This window comes from Cyanistes caeruleus, chromosome Z (genome assembly GCF_971803275.1).
Source record: "Cyanistes caeruleus chromosome Z, bCyaCae1.hap1.1, whole genome shotgun sequence".
Classification (NCBI taxonomy): domain Eukaryota; kingdom Metazoa; phylum Chordata; class Aves; order Passeriformes; family Paridae; genus Cyanistes; species Cyanistes caeruleus.
Genome location: NC_141732.1, coordinates 57,481,938 through 57,497,953, shown reverse-complemented (window position 1 = coordinate 57,497,953; position 16,016 = coordinate 57,481,938). Strand labels below are relative to the sequence as shown.

The following is a 16,016-nucleotide window of genomic DNA, read 5'->3' as shown; positions in this document are numbered from 1 at the left end:
AGGAAACAACTAAGGGCTAAAGGAGGAAAATGTTGGAGGTGAACAGGTTTTTGTGCAAGTTTCAGATTGCTACACATTCTAGCTTGACAATCTGAGAACTTTCAGTCCCATGAAGCTCAGGCCAAAGCACACCATCTGCAGTAAGAACCAGGCTTGCCATAAGACTGCCAAGGAAACACCACTGTCCTTGGGCAGAAAAGGATAGAAAGATGAAGAGAGGGCCTGGATAGCCTAAGGAGCACGGGCTGTAAGGCTTTTTACAACAGATGAGAAGGGCACAGCAGATTTAATTTACAAGTCAGGTCTGTGCGAATAAGGTGCTCTGAGACTACTGCTGTGCTGGCTCCCTTGGTGGGCTGTGCTGGCTCTTCCTGGCAACTTTCTCACTATTACTCTTGAGACAACACTCGTTCGTTCATAGGATCATTTATAAGTCTAAATGTAAAAAAAAGTTACATAGGTGTACTTTTAAATTACTATCTATGGGTGCCGTTTTCGTTTGTCTGCTTGCCCTCTGGTAATGTGACGCCCCTACCACCTTCACTCCTGATCTGCAGAGCAGGACATCAGCACGCCGCTCAGGGGCACATCCCGCCGCCGTGCCGCTGCCCAGCCCGGCGGTGAAAGGCCCGGGCGGGGCGGTGCCGGCCGAGGCCGCGCCGGGCTGGGCGGGCCCCGCTCCGCTCTTCCCCCGCGCCCTGAGGCCAGGCAAGATGGCGGCGGGGCGGAGGCTGGCGGCGGGCGCGGGGCCGCTGCCGGCGGCGGGAAGTGTTGTGGCGCCCGGCTCGCTGCGCGGCCTCCCGGCACAGCGCAGGAACACAGGCCGCCACCCCCGTGTCTTCCCCCGCCCTATTAAACGAGGAGCGGCAGGGGAGGCAGCATGTGTCCTGTTTGCAGCGCTGAAATGACACCGGGACACTGGGGTGCGGACGGAGGAGAGGGGATGGTGCCCTGGTGTGTTGAATAAGGATCACTGCTACTGTAAACCCGTACGCAGGTATGTTCATCAACAGAGAGGCATTGCTGGATTAAAATAAGGTCCAGATGAAACCCGTTTAGAAATCATAAACTCGCTGAGAAAAAAAAAAAAAAAATCTCACGTTAAGAGGTCGCAGCTCTTGGAAAAAGGTCACACGGGAAAAAATTCCATTGTAATGCACCTTTCAGTAGATCCTTTTGGAAACCAAGATGCTGGTTTTTATCTCTTCCTGCTGCTGTGGATTAGTTATCTGCTGGCAGAAAGCATCAGTCTTTCACTAAACACAACCAGCTGCAGCAGCTTTGCTCAAGCAAACACTCCAGTTTCATCCTACGATATGTTTTGTAAAAGCAGTTCGTATGCAGATAGTTCAGGGCCTTGCACACAATACTGATTGCACTCCGTGTTTTTATGTGCCAGCTGTATTGTTCAGATCTTGAGATAAGAATGTACCTACTAGTCTTTAGTTTAAATTTCAGAAATATGTTAGCTAAATTGGCAAAACCCACTGTGAGGACTATAGAAAATTATTTATATAAACGGATTAATTTTATCCTTAAGACCTTTAGGATTATATGTATCACTAGCAGTATTTATATATAAAGCAAACAGCTAAAACTTTGGCTGTATAAAAAAGCAACTCTAAGTATCATAAGGTGGGAAAGGCAACAGGATGGTTGGAGGACTGAGAAGGTAAGACAGTTAAATTTTATGCTGTATCTTACTGGTTATAGCCTCCAAAATTATAAGAGTGCAATAGCAACTCATGTTCCCCTTCTGACATGAGGGAAAGCAGTACTGCATTTGCACATAAGGCTTGCACAAAATTGGTGATTTTCACCTGACTCATTTGTACTTAAAATTTTTTAGGAGGTCACTAAGGTAAAGGATGAAAAGTCATATTTAGCCAATACAAGTCTTCCTACCCAATAATTAAGGCACACAACTGCTTGATGAAGATTACTCAAACTTACTTCCAGTTGTTTTGTTAACAATCTGTGTATTTCCACTTCCCTAGGCAGCATCAAGAGAATAGAATTTGTCACACCAACACTGAACCAAGACTAAGCTTCAGCCTTTTATATGGAACTGCTGAAAGAGGAAGCTGCAGTACTGAAAGCAGTCAGTCTTGACTGCGTGACACCATGCCTCTCACAGAAGGCAAATGATGTCTTACTTCAAAAACTTCATGAAATGCAAACTTGTTGATTCACTGTTCTTAGAGCTGTTACACTTGAATAACTGGGGACAGGGAAAGTTACAATTAGTACATCAAAGTAAATCAAATAAAGATTTATAGTTTGATTTACTCTGAAGACTACAGAGATGTAAAAAGAAAAAGAAACAAAAAAAGTATTATAGAATACAGCATTTTTTTTCTCCTACTAGCAGGAGCAGCTTTTTAGATAAATGGTGAACTAAAACTTAACAAGTACAGAACAGAACTTACAGAACAACGTATTTTCAGAGCTAGAAAAAGCCACTGAAAATGTGAAGTTGCCAATGAAAAGGAATGCAACAGCAAAGTACGTAATACAGCAATACTTGTATATTATTGTAAAAGCAATAATACATGTCTACCACTAAGTCAGTAGAAAACTAACTGCTTACAATGGCAAATAGTGACCTCATTTTAGTTAAGCTGCTCCACATATTGAGTGCGGATAATCTATTTTCACCTCTGTCTGCAGAAGTAAGGTGTGCTTCAGGTTGTAAGCATGGGCATGTTTAAATAATAGCTCAAACCTTTTGCTTTATACTGTGTGTGTCTCGATTAAGACAAATGCCTGGTAACTTGTTCTGGTTTTACTCCACAGTGCTTCAAATTTGCCTGGCATGATCTGGTAGGGTGGTGAGACTACCGTGTTTCCTTGCACAAGTACCAGAACTTCAACTTGAACAAAGTGGGATTAAGTTTTACTCAATTTTAGAGGAAGACTTCAACATATGGACAAGACAGTATGAAGAAGCACACTGCTTAAATTGACAATGATTTATTGTGTTTAGGAACATTCAATAAATACCAATCTTTTAGTTTCAGTTTGGAAATCCTTCCCCATCAAAAATCAGTTGTTTGTGTTGTTTGTTTTTTTTTCTGGCATAAACTCCATTGCCAGCAATGGATGTATCAGAAAAAGAATTTAATAAATACAAACAGACAGCAGTTTTCTAAACATACCTCCCTTTTTAAAGGCATGATACAGATTTACTAAACAAATCTCACACAAGTTCTTCACAGAAGAAAATTTTGCTACAAGCTGTCTCTGAACATTGTTTTCTTCACTAATGCTGGTAGTTTATTTCATGGACAATGGTGTTTTTGAACAGTAATGATGAATCATTTAAAAACAAGCATTTACCCCCTTTTCCTTTGCCAAATATATGCTAAAACCTGTAGCTAATACTGAACTGTATGAATTTGTGGTGTGTCTCTTGTTGAGCACTTCATGGAAAACATGAAGAAACAGCAATATGGTACATTTTTACTAGGAATCTAGGGGATTCATTTTTTCATCTTGATTTTAAACCACTGTTCAGATATTAAAGGTATCATATTTAAGTGTTACAGATGTTTTGCATAACTTTCTGTGAGGTGTAAAAAAACCAACAGAAGATTCCTGCTTGTGATGAAAGTAATTTTCAAGTACTTAAATTTGAATATCCCTCTAAACTCCATTCATATCTTATTAAAAATGTGTATAAAAGCATGAAGACTACAGAAAACAAATTAACATAACAGAGTTAATCTGGAATCCACAACTGTATTTTACATATACCCAAACTCCTGCTTTAGCAAAAGCAAAAAGAATAAAAAATAAATTCTCTCCCAACTATTTATACTCGGAATTACCTTGCTGTGTGACTAGATACTTCAGTCTACAGTCCCTCTAACCCAAGGTGTACTCTTAGGTGTATCCCTTTGTGGTTTAGGGTCTTGGAAGTTTTCAGCAAATCTCTCTCTTGCTTTATCCCAGTTCTTTTTATTCTTGCTCTGGACAAGCTGAACATCTTCAATTGAGGTTGGTCTCCTGGTTCCTAAACCGGCATGCTTCTGATGTAACTCCAGTTGGATCTGTCAAATACATGAAATATTGTTATAATTGCAAGTTAGGTATTCTAAATACTACAACTTCTGTTTTTCTAATACACATTCCACCCCTCTCTCGCCCAGCACTTCCCTTTCATGTTCCAAAATGCCTAGATAATACATGAACAGTACCAGGAAAATGATGTGTCACATCACCACCTCTGGAACTATGATCTAGAGTCCTGAATGATGTCCCTTGCCACTAACATTATTGTGAGATATACCTCACCAAGTGAGAAGCTTATGATCCCTATGCTGGCTTGTTTGACAAAACAGGGCACGGTGTGGCTCTGAGCAGCACTACTGCCAAAAGACAACACATCTCTGGTGACAAAAATGGGGCTAATGTGGCTGCCACAGAGGCCCACAACTTGCTGGCTACAGTGACTTCCAGCTTTTCCCCTCTCAGTGCCCATCATCTAGCTTTCTGTGCTACAGCACTCTCTGAGAAAGAATTGCACCCTAAACTGATCTTCAATTCATGTCACTTAAATGATTCAAATTTCCTCTAGAATTCAAATATGAGATTATTAATTCAATGGCTAGAAGCTGTCTGTCCTCCTTTGCTTAGTTTTCTAATGAATACAGTGTAGTGAAGGGACAACACTACTGAGAAATTTCAAAATAACTCATTAATCAAAGAAAAAAATAATTTGAGATTAGTCCTACTGAGATTATTCCTCCCAAATCAGAGTTTTGATGAATTTCAAGTGAATAGTGGCATACAATTACATACTTTTCACTACAAATACATTTCTATTATTTTTGGTTCAAATGAAAATTTGAAACACCTACCGGATCCTTCATGCCACCACCATCCTTTCCCAGACCTTCCCCCTTCTTCCATCCCATCTTCTCCAACATTTTATGTCCTTTGTTGCTGTTGCTGATTTCACTTTGAAGAAAGTTTAAGATAACTGATAAGCAAGAGTTAATATTAAGAGTATGCTTTCAAATACTGAACAACAGAAATGTGCATACATACAGAAACCAGGAATTAGTCCATTAAGAGCTATCCATAAGATCTTTGCTACCTTTCACAAGTTCCTCCAAGAATAGCTTTGGTTAACAGGCTCCTGGTCAATATCAGCTTTCTCAAAACTCCTGAACTACTTGCATGCTTTAGGAGTTAAAAGATACATCACGGGGAGAAGGGTATGGATTACAAAATGGAAAAGCTAGTATTGCTCCCAATTAATCCTACTGCACCTACTAAATCATTGCACACTTTTATTAGCACCTACAAGTTCACGATTCTTAAAAAAAAAATTCCCAACTACAGCTACAAAGGCAAAGTAACAACTGAAGGAACATCAAGTGTCATTAGAGAGGTATGTAAACACATGTCCTATGAGCGGCTGGATATTGACAGTGAGAGAAGCTGTAGGTGAGAAATCTGCATGTGTACTATTAGTGTGATTGAATAGGAAAAATAACAATTGAGCCACTTGAAAAACAGCGATGTCAGTTGTGCAGCTGGGGAGTTCTTTACAATTTTGAGTTGGTAAGGAAGCTTCCTTACTGCCACCCTTAATTCCTCATCTTCCATATAAAAATATATGGAATATATACATATATATACATAAAATATATAAAGTACATTTTATATGGAAGGTGAGGAGTTAATAAATAAAACCACATTAAATGGGGACTGTGAAAAGCTTAAAATTTTCTAGGTCTCCTAACAAAATATATACAGGTAATTTGTAATCTAACAAACTGCATGCTAGTAACAAATTGATACCTATTTTATCATTTTTTTAAGATTCACAAGAGAAGGACATGGAATACTTGCCCCCACTCCCAACTTACATATGAACAGAAGCTGAACTATCATCTCTCTGGAAGGTCCCTTCACTTCCAACGGTCTCTCTGCGTTTTCCTGCTCTGTCTTTGTACTTTGGATTTTTCACTGCCTTGTTGTCTTCATATTCTGTGTTCTTTCCAAGAAGATTAAATTGCATTAAGACAAAGAGAGCAGGGTTTAAATTCTTTGTTTATGTTAACTTCCCTTTTTCTCTCCAAAAGTATGCCAGCTTCAGTCTTTTTTATTAATTCTAAATCTTGTAACAAAACCTGCAGTCCTCACTTTTTCTTAGCTTACAGACACACCTTGTAAACCACATTATTGCCAATATCACATAATATTGCCAAATTCAGTAAATTCTCAGAAGCTGAAAATAAAGTAACAGATTTTCTTTCAGTCTTCATACCAAGAGAAGGTACATCTCTCCATATTAAGGAGAAAACCATGTAGACATGCCACTGGCTTTTTATATAAACATTTAGCCTGTTCCTCAGCAACTAGTTTTTTTCAGAATAAATTACAGAATTAAGTATGTTTACAGATTCTGTATCAATATTATTTTGGTACCAGAAAAATTTGATAGAAATGATGGCATTCTGTTTTCTACATGAATATTTAGTACAAATGCTGGAAGCAACTGCATAGTTAAAATTATCTCTACAACACAAGTAATTTGAATACATATATATTATATTGTCTGTATGTTCAGGTTGGTATTCTTCTATGGACTTAAAAACCAAAAAAAATTCCCATTTCCTTCCATGTTTTTTTCAGTTGCTCATTATGTTCCTTTCCGAATGAAATCTAGGACTGCAATTCAGTGAAAACTTAATCTCCAGAAATACAAATATAAGTATCTTGCAAAATCTTAACATCAAAAGGATTAGGAATCTTGTACACTTTGAAAGGATCTTCCTTCTAATTTTCAATGGGACTTTCATGCCCTGTTACCATCATCTTTCTTTGTAGAAGTTTGTAAAAAATAAGAATTTAGGGTACAAAAGAAAAACCATGCTAAGCTAAAGGGCATTAGAAAACTTCCCTTATTCAAATAAGTCCTTGGCTTAAAACAGGAATCAAAAAGCACAAAAAAAGGTAAGAACCACAAGATTACAAAAACTTAATCAACTTCTACTGCAAACTCACCTGTAAACCATATTTTACCCGTATTTGTTTTAATGCTTTTCTTCTGACCAACTCTCTCTCTTCTTTGCTAAGTGCTGGACAAACTAAAGGGAGGAACACAGGATTGAATTTGTAATTACTAATGTAACAATGTTTTGAATCGGAAGACAAATGAGAGAATTTTTGTTCTGCCATTATTGTACACAGACACATATACCAAGAAGAAAATATATCATTATTGACAACTATTCCCAGTAGACAAGAAAATTTTATAAAAACTGAACTCATTATTATGTTTTTAAAGTAAACAGCCACAAGAAAAAATGCATCCTGTGATTATATGACTAACCAGAAGACTCTTTTTTCTTGTCCAGGCGAAGATGTGCTCTAACTTGTCCTGGTTCACATCCATCACAAGTATCACTGCCGGGGTGAATATGAAAAGAAAGCACAGTTTCGCCAATCTTCACCTCATCTCCATGCTCCAGGATGTAGGGATCACACTTTGTTTTAGGCTACAGTAAAAGAAAGTTTTGGCAGCCAAGTTAACTGCTCATGAAGGACACGAACTCTATTTCATGCACAATGACGGCAACTCGTAAGTTCAGTTTGGTTTCACAAATGTAGGCAACTGTTTAACTACAGTGGGTATTTCACTCTAGCTAACTGCAACCATAGTGGATTTTTCCTAGTATAAACAAACATTAAGTTCTCCAAGTGATCTTAAAATCAGAAGGGAATCAAGGCAGGCATTAATGTATGAAAGAAGACATACAATGCCATTCTAAGTGATTTGTTGTAAAACATTCAAAATTACAACAAGATTAGTTTTCTGTAATTATAAACCACTAAAACAATAGGTACTCACCTGGAGAATCTGATTTCCATTAACAACTGTTCCATTCTGACTGCCTTGATCCACAAGAACATAATTTTGCAAATCGTGGTCAAAATATACTTCTGCATGAAACTGACAAACAGAAGCCTGAGTTAAATATTCTTGTTAAGTGAATACTTCACAACTTATATGTTGTTTAAAGGTAAGATTTCAGAATATACTTTGAGACCTTTAATATGAGAGGCTCTGGTATTCTAAGTTTAATGAAGTATTTCACATCTTATGATTTCATTCTTGTGAAATGTAAATGGATGTGCCACAACAGCATGAGCTGACATATATAGTTAATCATGTAACTATTCTGCTCATAAGCTGATTCAGTACTGGACAACTATATTCTTCCAATGTGGCGAGTATGCTTTACTTAAAGAACTGCAAGATTCAGTAATACAGCCTTCTTAACTCTTCTTCTAAATAACAGGCTTTTTGCTTGTAAGGTGTTTCATAGCACTCTCATTTAAAAAAAAGATCTCATTCTGCTGCCATTCACTTGGTCTTTCATATCTGAAATGACTCCCTAAATGCCATGCTTTTCACACAATTCACCTTCTCCTGCATCCTTAGGACACAATCAGTACCAATCTTTTGCTGTTTCTTTTATCTCTGTTCTGATATTGAGACTAATAAATGAGGATTTCTTGTCTTTGTTACAGTTCTGTATAGGTGGTATTGCTCCAAAGCCCACACAGACCAGAAAAAGCACAACTCCTGGCCAAATTCATAAAGATACACACTACCCCAAAAAAAGGACACTGTACAAACCAAAGTACCAACTTCTCCAACCTACTAGAACTTCCAGTACAAGCAGTAAGTCTAGAGAATGTGACAATTTAGAGCAATTGTAGTTGCTGGTTTTAGTATTAAAAAAAAAATAATTGAAGATTGGCTTGCATTTCTTACTATGAGAATGTTCCCATAATGATGGAGACCAACTGGTTCATTCAATAGATGCTTTATTTCCTGCTTCTGCTTTACAGAATATAACTTAAATGTCTTCTAAAGAGGCTAAATCTGAAGGATGTAGCATTTTTTAAAATCTCACTTTCCACTCAAGAAAAGCAAACACCAAAGTTGACCACAGCTAAGAAGTAAAAATAGTGAGGAAAACACTATTTTTCATTTCTGCAGATCTGTAATTTATTTTTTCACCTTTGACTCCTTATCTGAAAAGTGAAGTAACTTCTTATATAAACTGTCAGTACCAGTGAAGTACTAAAAAGGTAACGTTACAGAAAAATAAAAGCCTTTTGGCTTATTTGCCCAGTTTCAAACACATGCCTGAAAAACTTATTAATAGCAGGGAAATATTTACTCTGGAAATTATTCACTATGAAATATAATGGCTGATTAATGAGAACTATTGTTTAAAATAGACACAGTAAAGTGCGTTTCATGAGATACTTGCATTTACTGATTTTTTTTAACCAGTTTTTTGTTTGGATGACACAACTTTGTTAATGTACAATTTTCTTCTATTAGGAGTGCTGTATTGAGGGTCTGTGTTGAAGTATTTAGTAAAACAGAGCACAGAATTTATAACAGGAATTTCCATTCAATCTATCATTGAAAGGAATTATGTTAATTTTTCAAACTTCCTGTACATAATTTCCACAGTTATTTGAAAAAAAAAAAAAAATCCTTTTGCTCTGAGCAAAATTGCAAGGATTGCATTACTTGGTAAAGAAATTCTTACTATCTGACATGAAAAAATTATATACCATTAGTACTTAACAGGGTTTTTCCTCAAGCTCAATAACTATGAAATTAAAGACCTAAAGATTTTGAAAACACACTGTTGTTTGTGTTTAATTTCCCATTAAGTAAAATAGTGTATGTTTTCCTTTTCTCTAATTTCTAGTCTGGCTAAACCCCTATCTCATTGCGAAAGTTCTTTCAAAAAATTAATACAATGTTCCAGCTTTAAAACCATGAAATCTAAAGCTTCATTCATACATTTATGTCTTCTGATCTACCTTTCAGCAGACATGAACAAGAGTTACCTTACTGACTCCAACTTCAGGAATCTGAAGTGTGTGTCCAACATCTTTTTCTCTGGAAAGGCAATTTGATATACAAATCACAACAAAGTAGAAATAGGTCTTACAAGTGGCTTATGAAAGATATATTTCAGTTGAACTGTAATATCATATTTCTTTTCTAAACTATTAGGAATTTTTTCAGATACAAAATAATGTGTTGCTGTATACACAATGTAAAGACTTGCTTCCAAATGTCCCTTGCATTTTTTGTTATCAAAACAATGCAGAGGGAAGAAAGGATTTGTGTATTAGATTCTTATACTAAAAAGCAATGCAGTTAGTATAAGACCTATATGCAAATTCAAAGCACAGCTGTCAGTTGATCTTCATATATGCGTGGACTCAGCCTTTAAGAGCAAATCAAAACACATCTATCTATTAGATAGAAACAGCTTTTCCAGGGTGAAGTTTTCAGTAAGCATGGAAGAAAGCTTTACATCATAATTAAATTCATCATCCACAACGAGCCAGATTTAGAACAGTAAGAATGCATACAGTCGAGCACAAACCAGCTTATTATTGAAAGCAAATGAACAGAGCCTACTGAAATTTCAGTGTGTGAGGAAGTCTAGGATATGCTTCCTAGAGGTCCTGAATTTCTGAGGGGCGTTCTTCCATTTCTGAAAAAATAGTACTTCAGTGGCCTGGGGCAAATTGACTTAATTTCTAGGAAACAAGTTTTCAAAGGAGAGCTTGCAGCTATGCTGCCACTGGGGCACAGTCACAACGTCAAGTTATCACTAACAAATTTTCAGGTCTGATGAGCTGCATTAACTGTGTATGCTGTGACATTATCATGACAACATGTTGTTATGTGACCTGACTTGAATTTCTTACTGAGTAAGAAACTAACCAAACTCAGACTACCTCACAACTGCTGCAGGCTAGGAAGACAAGCATGAAGAGTAGAGATAAGCCATCCTAAGTGCTTTCCACAGCCTTCAAAGAGGTAGTTGCAGATATATATATACATATATATATATATAAAAAAATTCACTCATTTTTACCTTCCAATTGTAGCAGGTTTCACAGCAGTGATAATATAAAGTGACCCAGTCTGTAGGACTGGTGATCTTATTACAATTACTCTGATACAAGGAGGCCAGATCTTTTCTTCATCTATAATTATATAGAAAAAAACCAAAACACCATTACTACCAAAACATTACAGTTTTAACCTTATAGTCCATAGTTTTCAAAAAACAGAAAAAAATTCAGCCATTACCTGGCTGAATAATATACAACTTTCATAACAAGAAAATGTGTAACAACATCTGAGAGAAAACTTTGATGAGATTATTGTTTCAAAGGCTTTCTGATAGCTCACTAAGTATTAAAAATGTTTTCCTAATTCTGGTTTATATGTTTGTATTTCTTACAGCAGTAAAATATATATACATTCACAAAAATTATTAATATATTATAAATTTATGGATCATTAATTGTAACAGATTAGAAAACAATTTTACTCTGAGAAAAGGCAGCATATTTTTGTTCACCACATCACAGACCTACCACATATAGAACTTCCAATCTGACAATTTCTATGTCAAATATACTTTTAGTGCTTTTTCTCTCTTCATCAACATGAATAAGGAAAAATAATAGACAGAACCTACAGCTGTATATGCTTTTTTGCCTGATTATCATAAGATACTATGTTATGACAGCTGTATGAATTCTGTACCTGGGTGTACATTTGTAGAAACCATCTCCAATGACCTCAACTAGGTGCAGACATAGATGAGAAGACAGTACCTTAAAAAGTACTAGGGGAAGAGAAACTGTCCCCAGTTTTTATTACTTCAGCATTACTGCAAAATTGGATATTAAGAAAAGACAATTTAGTCTGAAAGCCTGATGGTAGCAAGCACTTTTTGTTTAGCATTAATCACCTAGAATCTAAGTAGTTAAGTAACGAAAATGTAAGAAACAAACTGGTAATAAACTGTGAGCAGGACACAGCTACAATACAGTTTTCTATAGTGGTATTTCATTCTGTGATTTGGACATACACATCCTTTGCACATACACAGTTCTGATTGGCTGTATCAAACTTTTCATAGGTTATCTTCAGTTTTTTGTTTTTTGAGGACCTAGCAGAACTCTTTGGTTTAAAACAGTATACAGGTTTCCTGTCTGTATCAATTTCTTACAAGTTGCCACTGGAATATACAAAAATAGTATTTCAACTAGTACTGTCTACTCCATCTTGCTTTTCACTACAGTAGATGCACCTTCCATTCAATAGTACACAATGGTTTATAAACAGTATCAAAAATACTGTATATTAATTTAAGATAATACACAGAATTACTGTGAATTACTATGCTAGAACCCCTATTTCAGCAGCACTTTCTTTCCTCCTTTCACTTTCCTAATCAAACCAAATTTTTGCGGTCCCTGAAGTTTCTACACAAGCACAGATGTTATACTCAGTAAGAGCTTTTTATAAAACCACTACTACTTACTTTTGTGCAAGAAAGGGAAAGAAATGTTGGCAACATATAGCACTTTCTCAAAGTACCTCAAGTCACATGCTTTTATATATTTTTTTAAATTATCCAAACTGTTTTTTTTAACTGGCTCCTGGAAAAATATAGTAATATCATATATAATCCACAATAATTCACCTTCATTTTCTGAGTATTCTGAATCACCAGTTTCTTCACTTGTTAATTCTTCCTCACTGTAGGTTTCACACTCAGAATCTGTAATTTCACCTTCTTCTGGTTCACTCTCTGTGTCTGCTGTTCGACTGTCATCTGTACATGCTGCAGCATCTGGTGTACTTTTGTACAAATGTGAATTTATACCATCTGTAGAAATGGATTCTTTGGCTGTTAGACTGTTTCGTGGTTTTGTGTCCATTTTAGTCTTCTTTCTTACATTTGGAGGCTCATCTTCTTCAGTAGAACTTACTTGCTCAGTGACAAATAAGCAATTCAGACTGTTAGATGATTTCTGTTCTTCTGCGTCCAGATCCTGGAGGGGAGTTATACAATGTTACAGACTTTATGGAATGAGCTTTTCTAAAGAATGCTATTAGCCTGGAAGTAAATTCTTCGCTTAGGAAGAATTATTTTTAGAACTATTAAAAAATAGTTTAATTTCCATAAAGTTTTACACATGCAGTCAGAAGAACTTTTTACATTTCAGTAAAAATATTTTCACATCTGGTTAGATGTGACTGAGACCATCTTCTATTTGTGTGACTGCCCTCCTCTTCTAAACTTCCCCAACTCCTCTTCTAAACGTCAGTCTTTTCACACACTTTAGAAATGCTTAGAAACTTTAGAATCTTGTCCTCATTTTTAAACTTGTACATCACTTTCAGTATTTCCCTATTTTGCTTTCATGACACTCACTTCTGTCCCTCTCTTACTCAATTCTTGCAACTTGCTTAGAAGATCTTTAATTGACCTTTGTCTCTTCCTCCTGTTTTCGTCTTCTTTTTTATTACCAGAGTCCAGAATATCCAGATGCCCACTCATGCTTTAACTATGGACCTGTTCTTCCTCCTTTCAAAACCACATCTTTAACAGAGCCTTTAATCAAGATAGCAGATCAAGAGTACAAGCTTAACTTATGCTATTTGAAATAGTTCTACTAAAAATACATTTTCTACTGCAAAAAATGTCTCAATTTCTCAACTGAATATCAGATTGGATCATTACAGGTTCTTCCACTTCCACTTATTTCATCATCAGAAATAATAATAAAAAAAACCCCAACATTTTTAAACTGGGAAATCTAGTTTCATATTAATTTTGCTGGAGTACCTTGAAAATGTAATTCTCAATCTAGTAGCCTGACAACTATCTTAAAAAATAAAGGGAAAAAAATAGGAAATAGACAGAAAAGAAGTGGCTTTAAAAGATAAATAAAATCTCAGATTAAATTACATGCCATTTTGAGTTCAGAGTAAATGCATTCAGTTGCCTTGAATTGTCTCAAATATTGAAACACAACAGGTAAAAATTACATCCCTGACTTTTTTCTGTGCGTTTACATTTCAAGATAAGTGAAATAATGTGAATGTTAACATAATGGAAGTTATAGCACTTTCAGAATTGTAAAAACACATCAGTGGCACAGACCGTGACAAACACAAGAATTCCTCTCAGTTGCTGGATAGGACAGTGTACCTTTGAAACACCTTCAGTAAGACAGCAGGTTCTTAGGTAGAACCAGAACCTTTTTTAAAACTGTTTTCATACTTTAACTGAAAGACTATCAGTTTGTTCAGGATTTCTCTATAATGCACTAGCCTTCTTCCCTGAATCATTTAAGTCTTTGAATGGACAGGAACAGGATAGCAAGGTCACTGTGTAATGTTATTTTAAACAAAAAATGTAGTTATCCTGCCACAAATAAACCTACATAGTTTAGACATTTCAAACACATTAATTCCATTAGAAATACTTTTGGAAAAATCAGATTTTTCCTTTTATGAGTTACATTTTTCAGGATATTTGTCTTGTCTATATTTATGTTTGGTATGGATATTAGATTGACACTGAACATACCAAGGTGTTCTGCACTCTACTTACTTCTATAGTAGAGTAAACTAATAAAGTAGTTCAGGGTATTCTAATCTAATCTAATCTGAAAACAATGAAACTACACCATCTGCTCAAATCCCAAGCAAGGCAAAACAAGACACAACTGTGATGTACTGATGCCCAAGTAGAAGGTTCCAACCACTCAACTCTTTCTCCACGAAAAAATATCTCCTGTGATATTCCATGACTTTTGGCATAACTTCAGGTATTTTAAACTAGAAAGTAAAAAGGTGCTGTTTCAAAGCCTGTCTCCTGAAGAGCAGACTCTTGGTTCTGTGTTGAAAACAGGAATTTTAAAAAACACTTATAAACAGACTAAGGATTCCATACATACATTCATTCAATGATTTTGCCAATATGACCATTAAGCCTCTTCTCAGCAGTTTCCATATTTTTTCACAATTGCTACATTCAGCTGTTAGGAAAACAAATAAACTAAATAGCTAAGTACTGATAAAAATGCAGTCTTCACATTTAGAAAACCTTGTATGAAATCAAGGATTTTAAAACTGAATATGGATTTTGAGCACTTCATGATTTCATGGATCTGTACCAAAATGCACATCTGGACAAACTGTATAAACATTAATCACACAGATACTGAATGAACCTTAAAGCATTTGAAACAATCTTGTGGGGCAGAAATCCTTTTCCATTATGTATGACTATGTATGACGTTTTGGCTGGGGTAAAGCTAATTTAATTCACAGTGCCTAGTGTAGGGCTGTGGTTTGGATTTGTTGAAGACATGTCTGAAAACACAGTTTGTTTTTTTATTTATTGCTGAGCAGTGTTTATACAACCCAAGGCCTCTTCTGCCTCTTACACCACTCCACTAGCAGGAAGGCTGGATGCACAAGGAGCTGGAAGCAAGACACAACCTGGTATCCCATACCACATGGCATCATGCTTACCAGTAAATGCTGGGGGAGGGACAAGGAAACAGGAGGGATGTTGAGAATTTGGCCTTTGTCTCCATTACCTGTGCTGGACCCCTGGTTTCCTGGAGATGGCTGAACACCTGTCTGCCCAGGCTGGGAAGCAGTGAATTAGCTTCTTGCATTTTCTTTTGATTGTACATGTGGCTGTATCTCAACCCACAAGTTTTCCAATTCCTATCCTTCCAATCCTCTCCCCAGTCGTGCTGGTGGTAGAGTGAGCAGCTGGCTGGGCTCAGTTGCTGGCTGGGGTTAAACCATGGCTGACTACCAGTACTAACACAGAACATGTGTAGCACGTATTAAAGTCTAACTAGGCAAAGAGCACCTAATGCCTTGCCTCCACATAGGCATCACTTAAAAACCGGGAACTGGAGGTAAGCACCTTTAATTCAGTAAATAGTAAACTATGCAGTAAATTCTAGCAATGCACAAAATTTCTCAATGACTAACTCTTCATCCCAAACTCATGCCACAAGACACGAAGTATGCAAGTAGATGTTCATTATAACCATCTTTTACACAATGATATCAGGAACATACATTTTTTTCTTTGTTGCTTTGCCCAATACATCTT

At 36.4% G+C, this 16,016-nt stretch overlaps 2 protein-coding genes, 1 long non-coding RNA gene and 1 other non-coding gene across 7 annotated transcripts in view; 2 read left to right on the top strand and 2 right to left on the bottom strand.

Annotated features, from left to right (window-relative positions):
- Positions 1-713, bottom strand: part of PDE8B (phosphodiesterase 8B) — a 98,496-nt gene extending 97,783 nt beyond the window's left edge. Inside the window, exons 1-2 of one of the 4 annotated variants that reach the window (XM_086869223.1) lie at positions 671-713; positions 539-605 (exon numbers count right to left, since the gene is read on the bottom strand). The gene's annotated coding sequence lies outside the window, so the exon portion shown is untranslated. Of the gene's footprint in view, positions 1-538 lie in introns of all 4 variants that reach the window. The other 3 variants (XM_086869217.1, XM_023944613.2, XM_023944610.2) reach the window with 3 other exon arrangements.
- On the top strand, positions 707-3,045 carry LOC147648466 (uncharacterized). The gene is made up of 3 exons (XR_015281006.1): positions 707-997; positions 1,998-2,505; positions 2,797-3,045. It is a non-coding gene; the product is annotated as an uncharacterized LOC147648466 (long non-coding RNA).
- On the top strand, positions 1,658-1,786 carry LOC111941539 (small nucleolar RNA SNORA47). The gene has a single exon (XR_002870094.2). It is a non-coding gene; the product is annotated as a small nucleolar RNA SNORA47 (small nucleolar RNA).
- Positions 2,958-16,016, bottom strand: part of AGGF1 (angiogenic factor with G-patch and FHA domains 1) — a 27,143-nt gene continuing 14,084 nt past the window's right edge. Inside the window, 9 exon segments of the mRNA XM_086869224.1 lie at positions 2,958-4,052; positions 4,863-4,962; positions 5,880-6,007; positions 7,021-7,103; positions 7,349-7,514; positions 7,868-7,969; positions 9,898-9,949; positions 10,944-11,055; positions 12,570-12,921. Coding sequence (XP_086725350.1) covers positions 3,852-4,052; positions 4,863-4,962; positions 5,880-6,007; positions 7,021-7,103; positions 7,349-7,514; positions 7,868-7,969; positions 9,898-9,949; positions 10,944-11,055; positions 12,570-12,921 — 1,296 coding nt within the window. The 3' untranslated portion in view covers positions 2,958-3,851.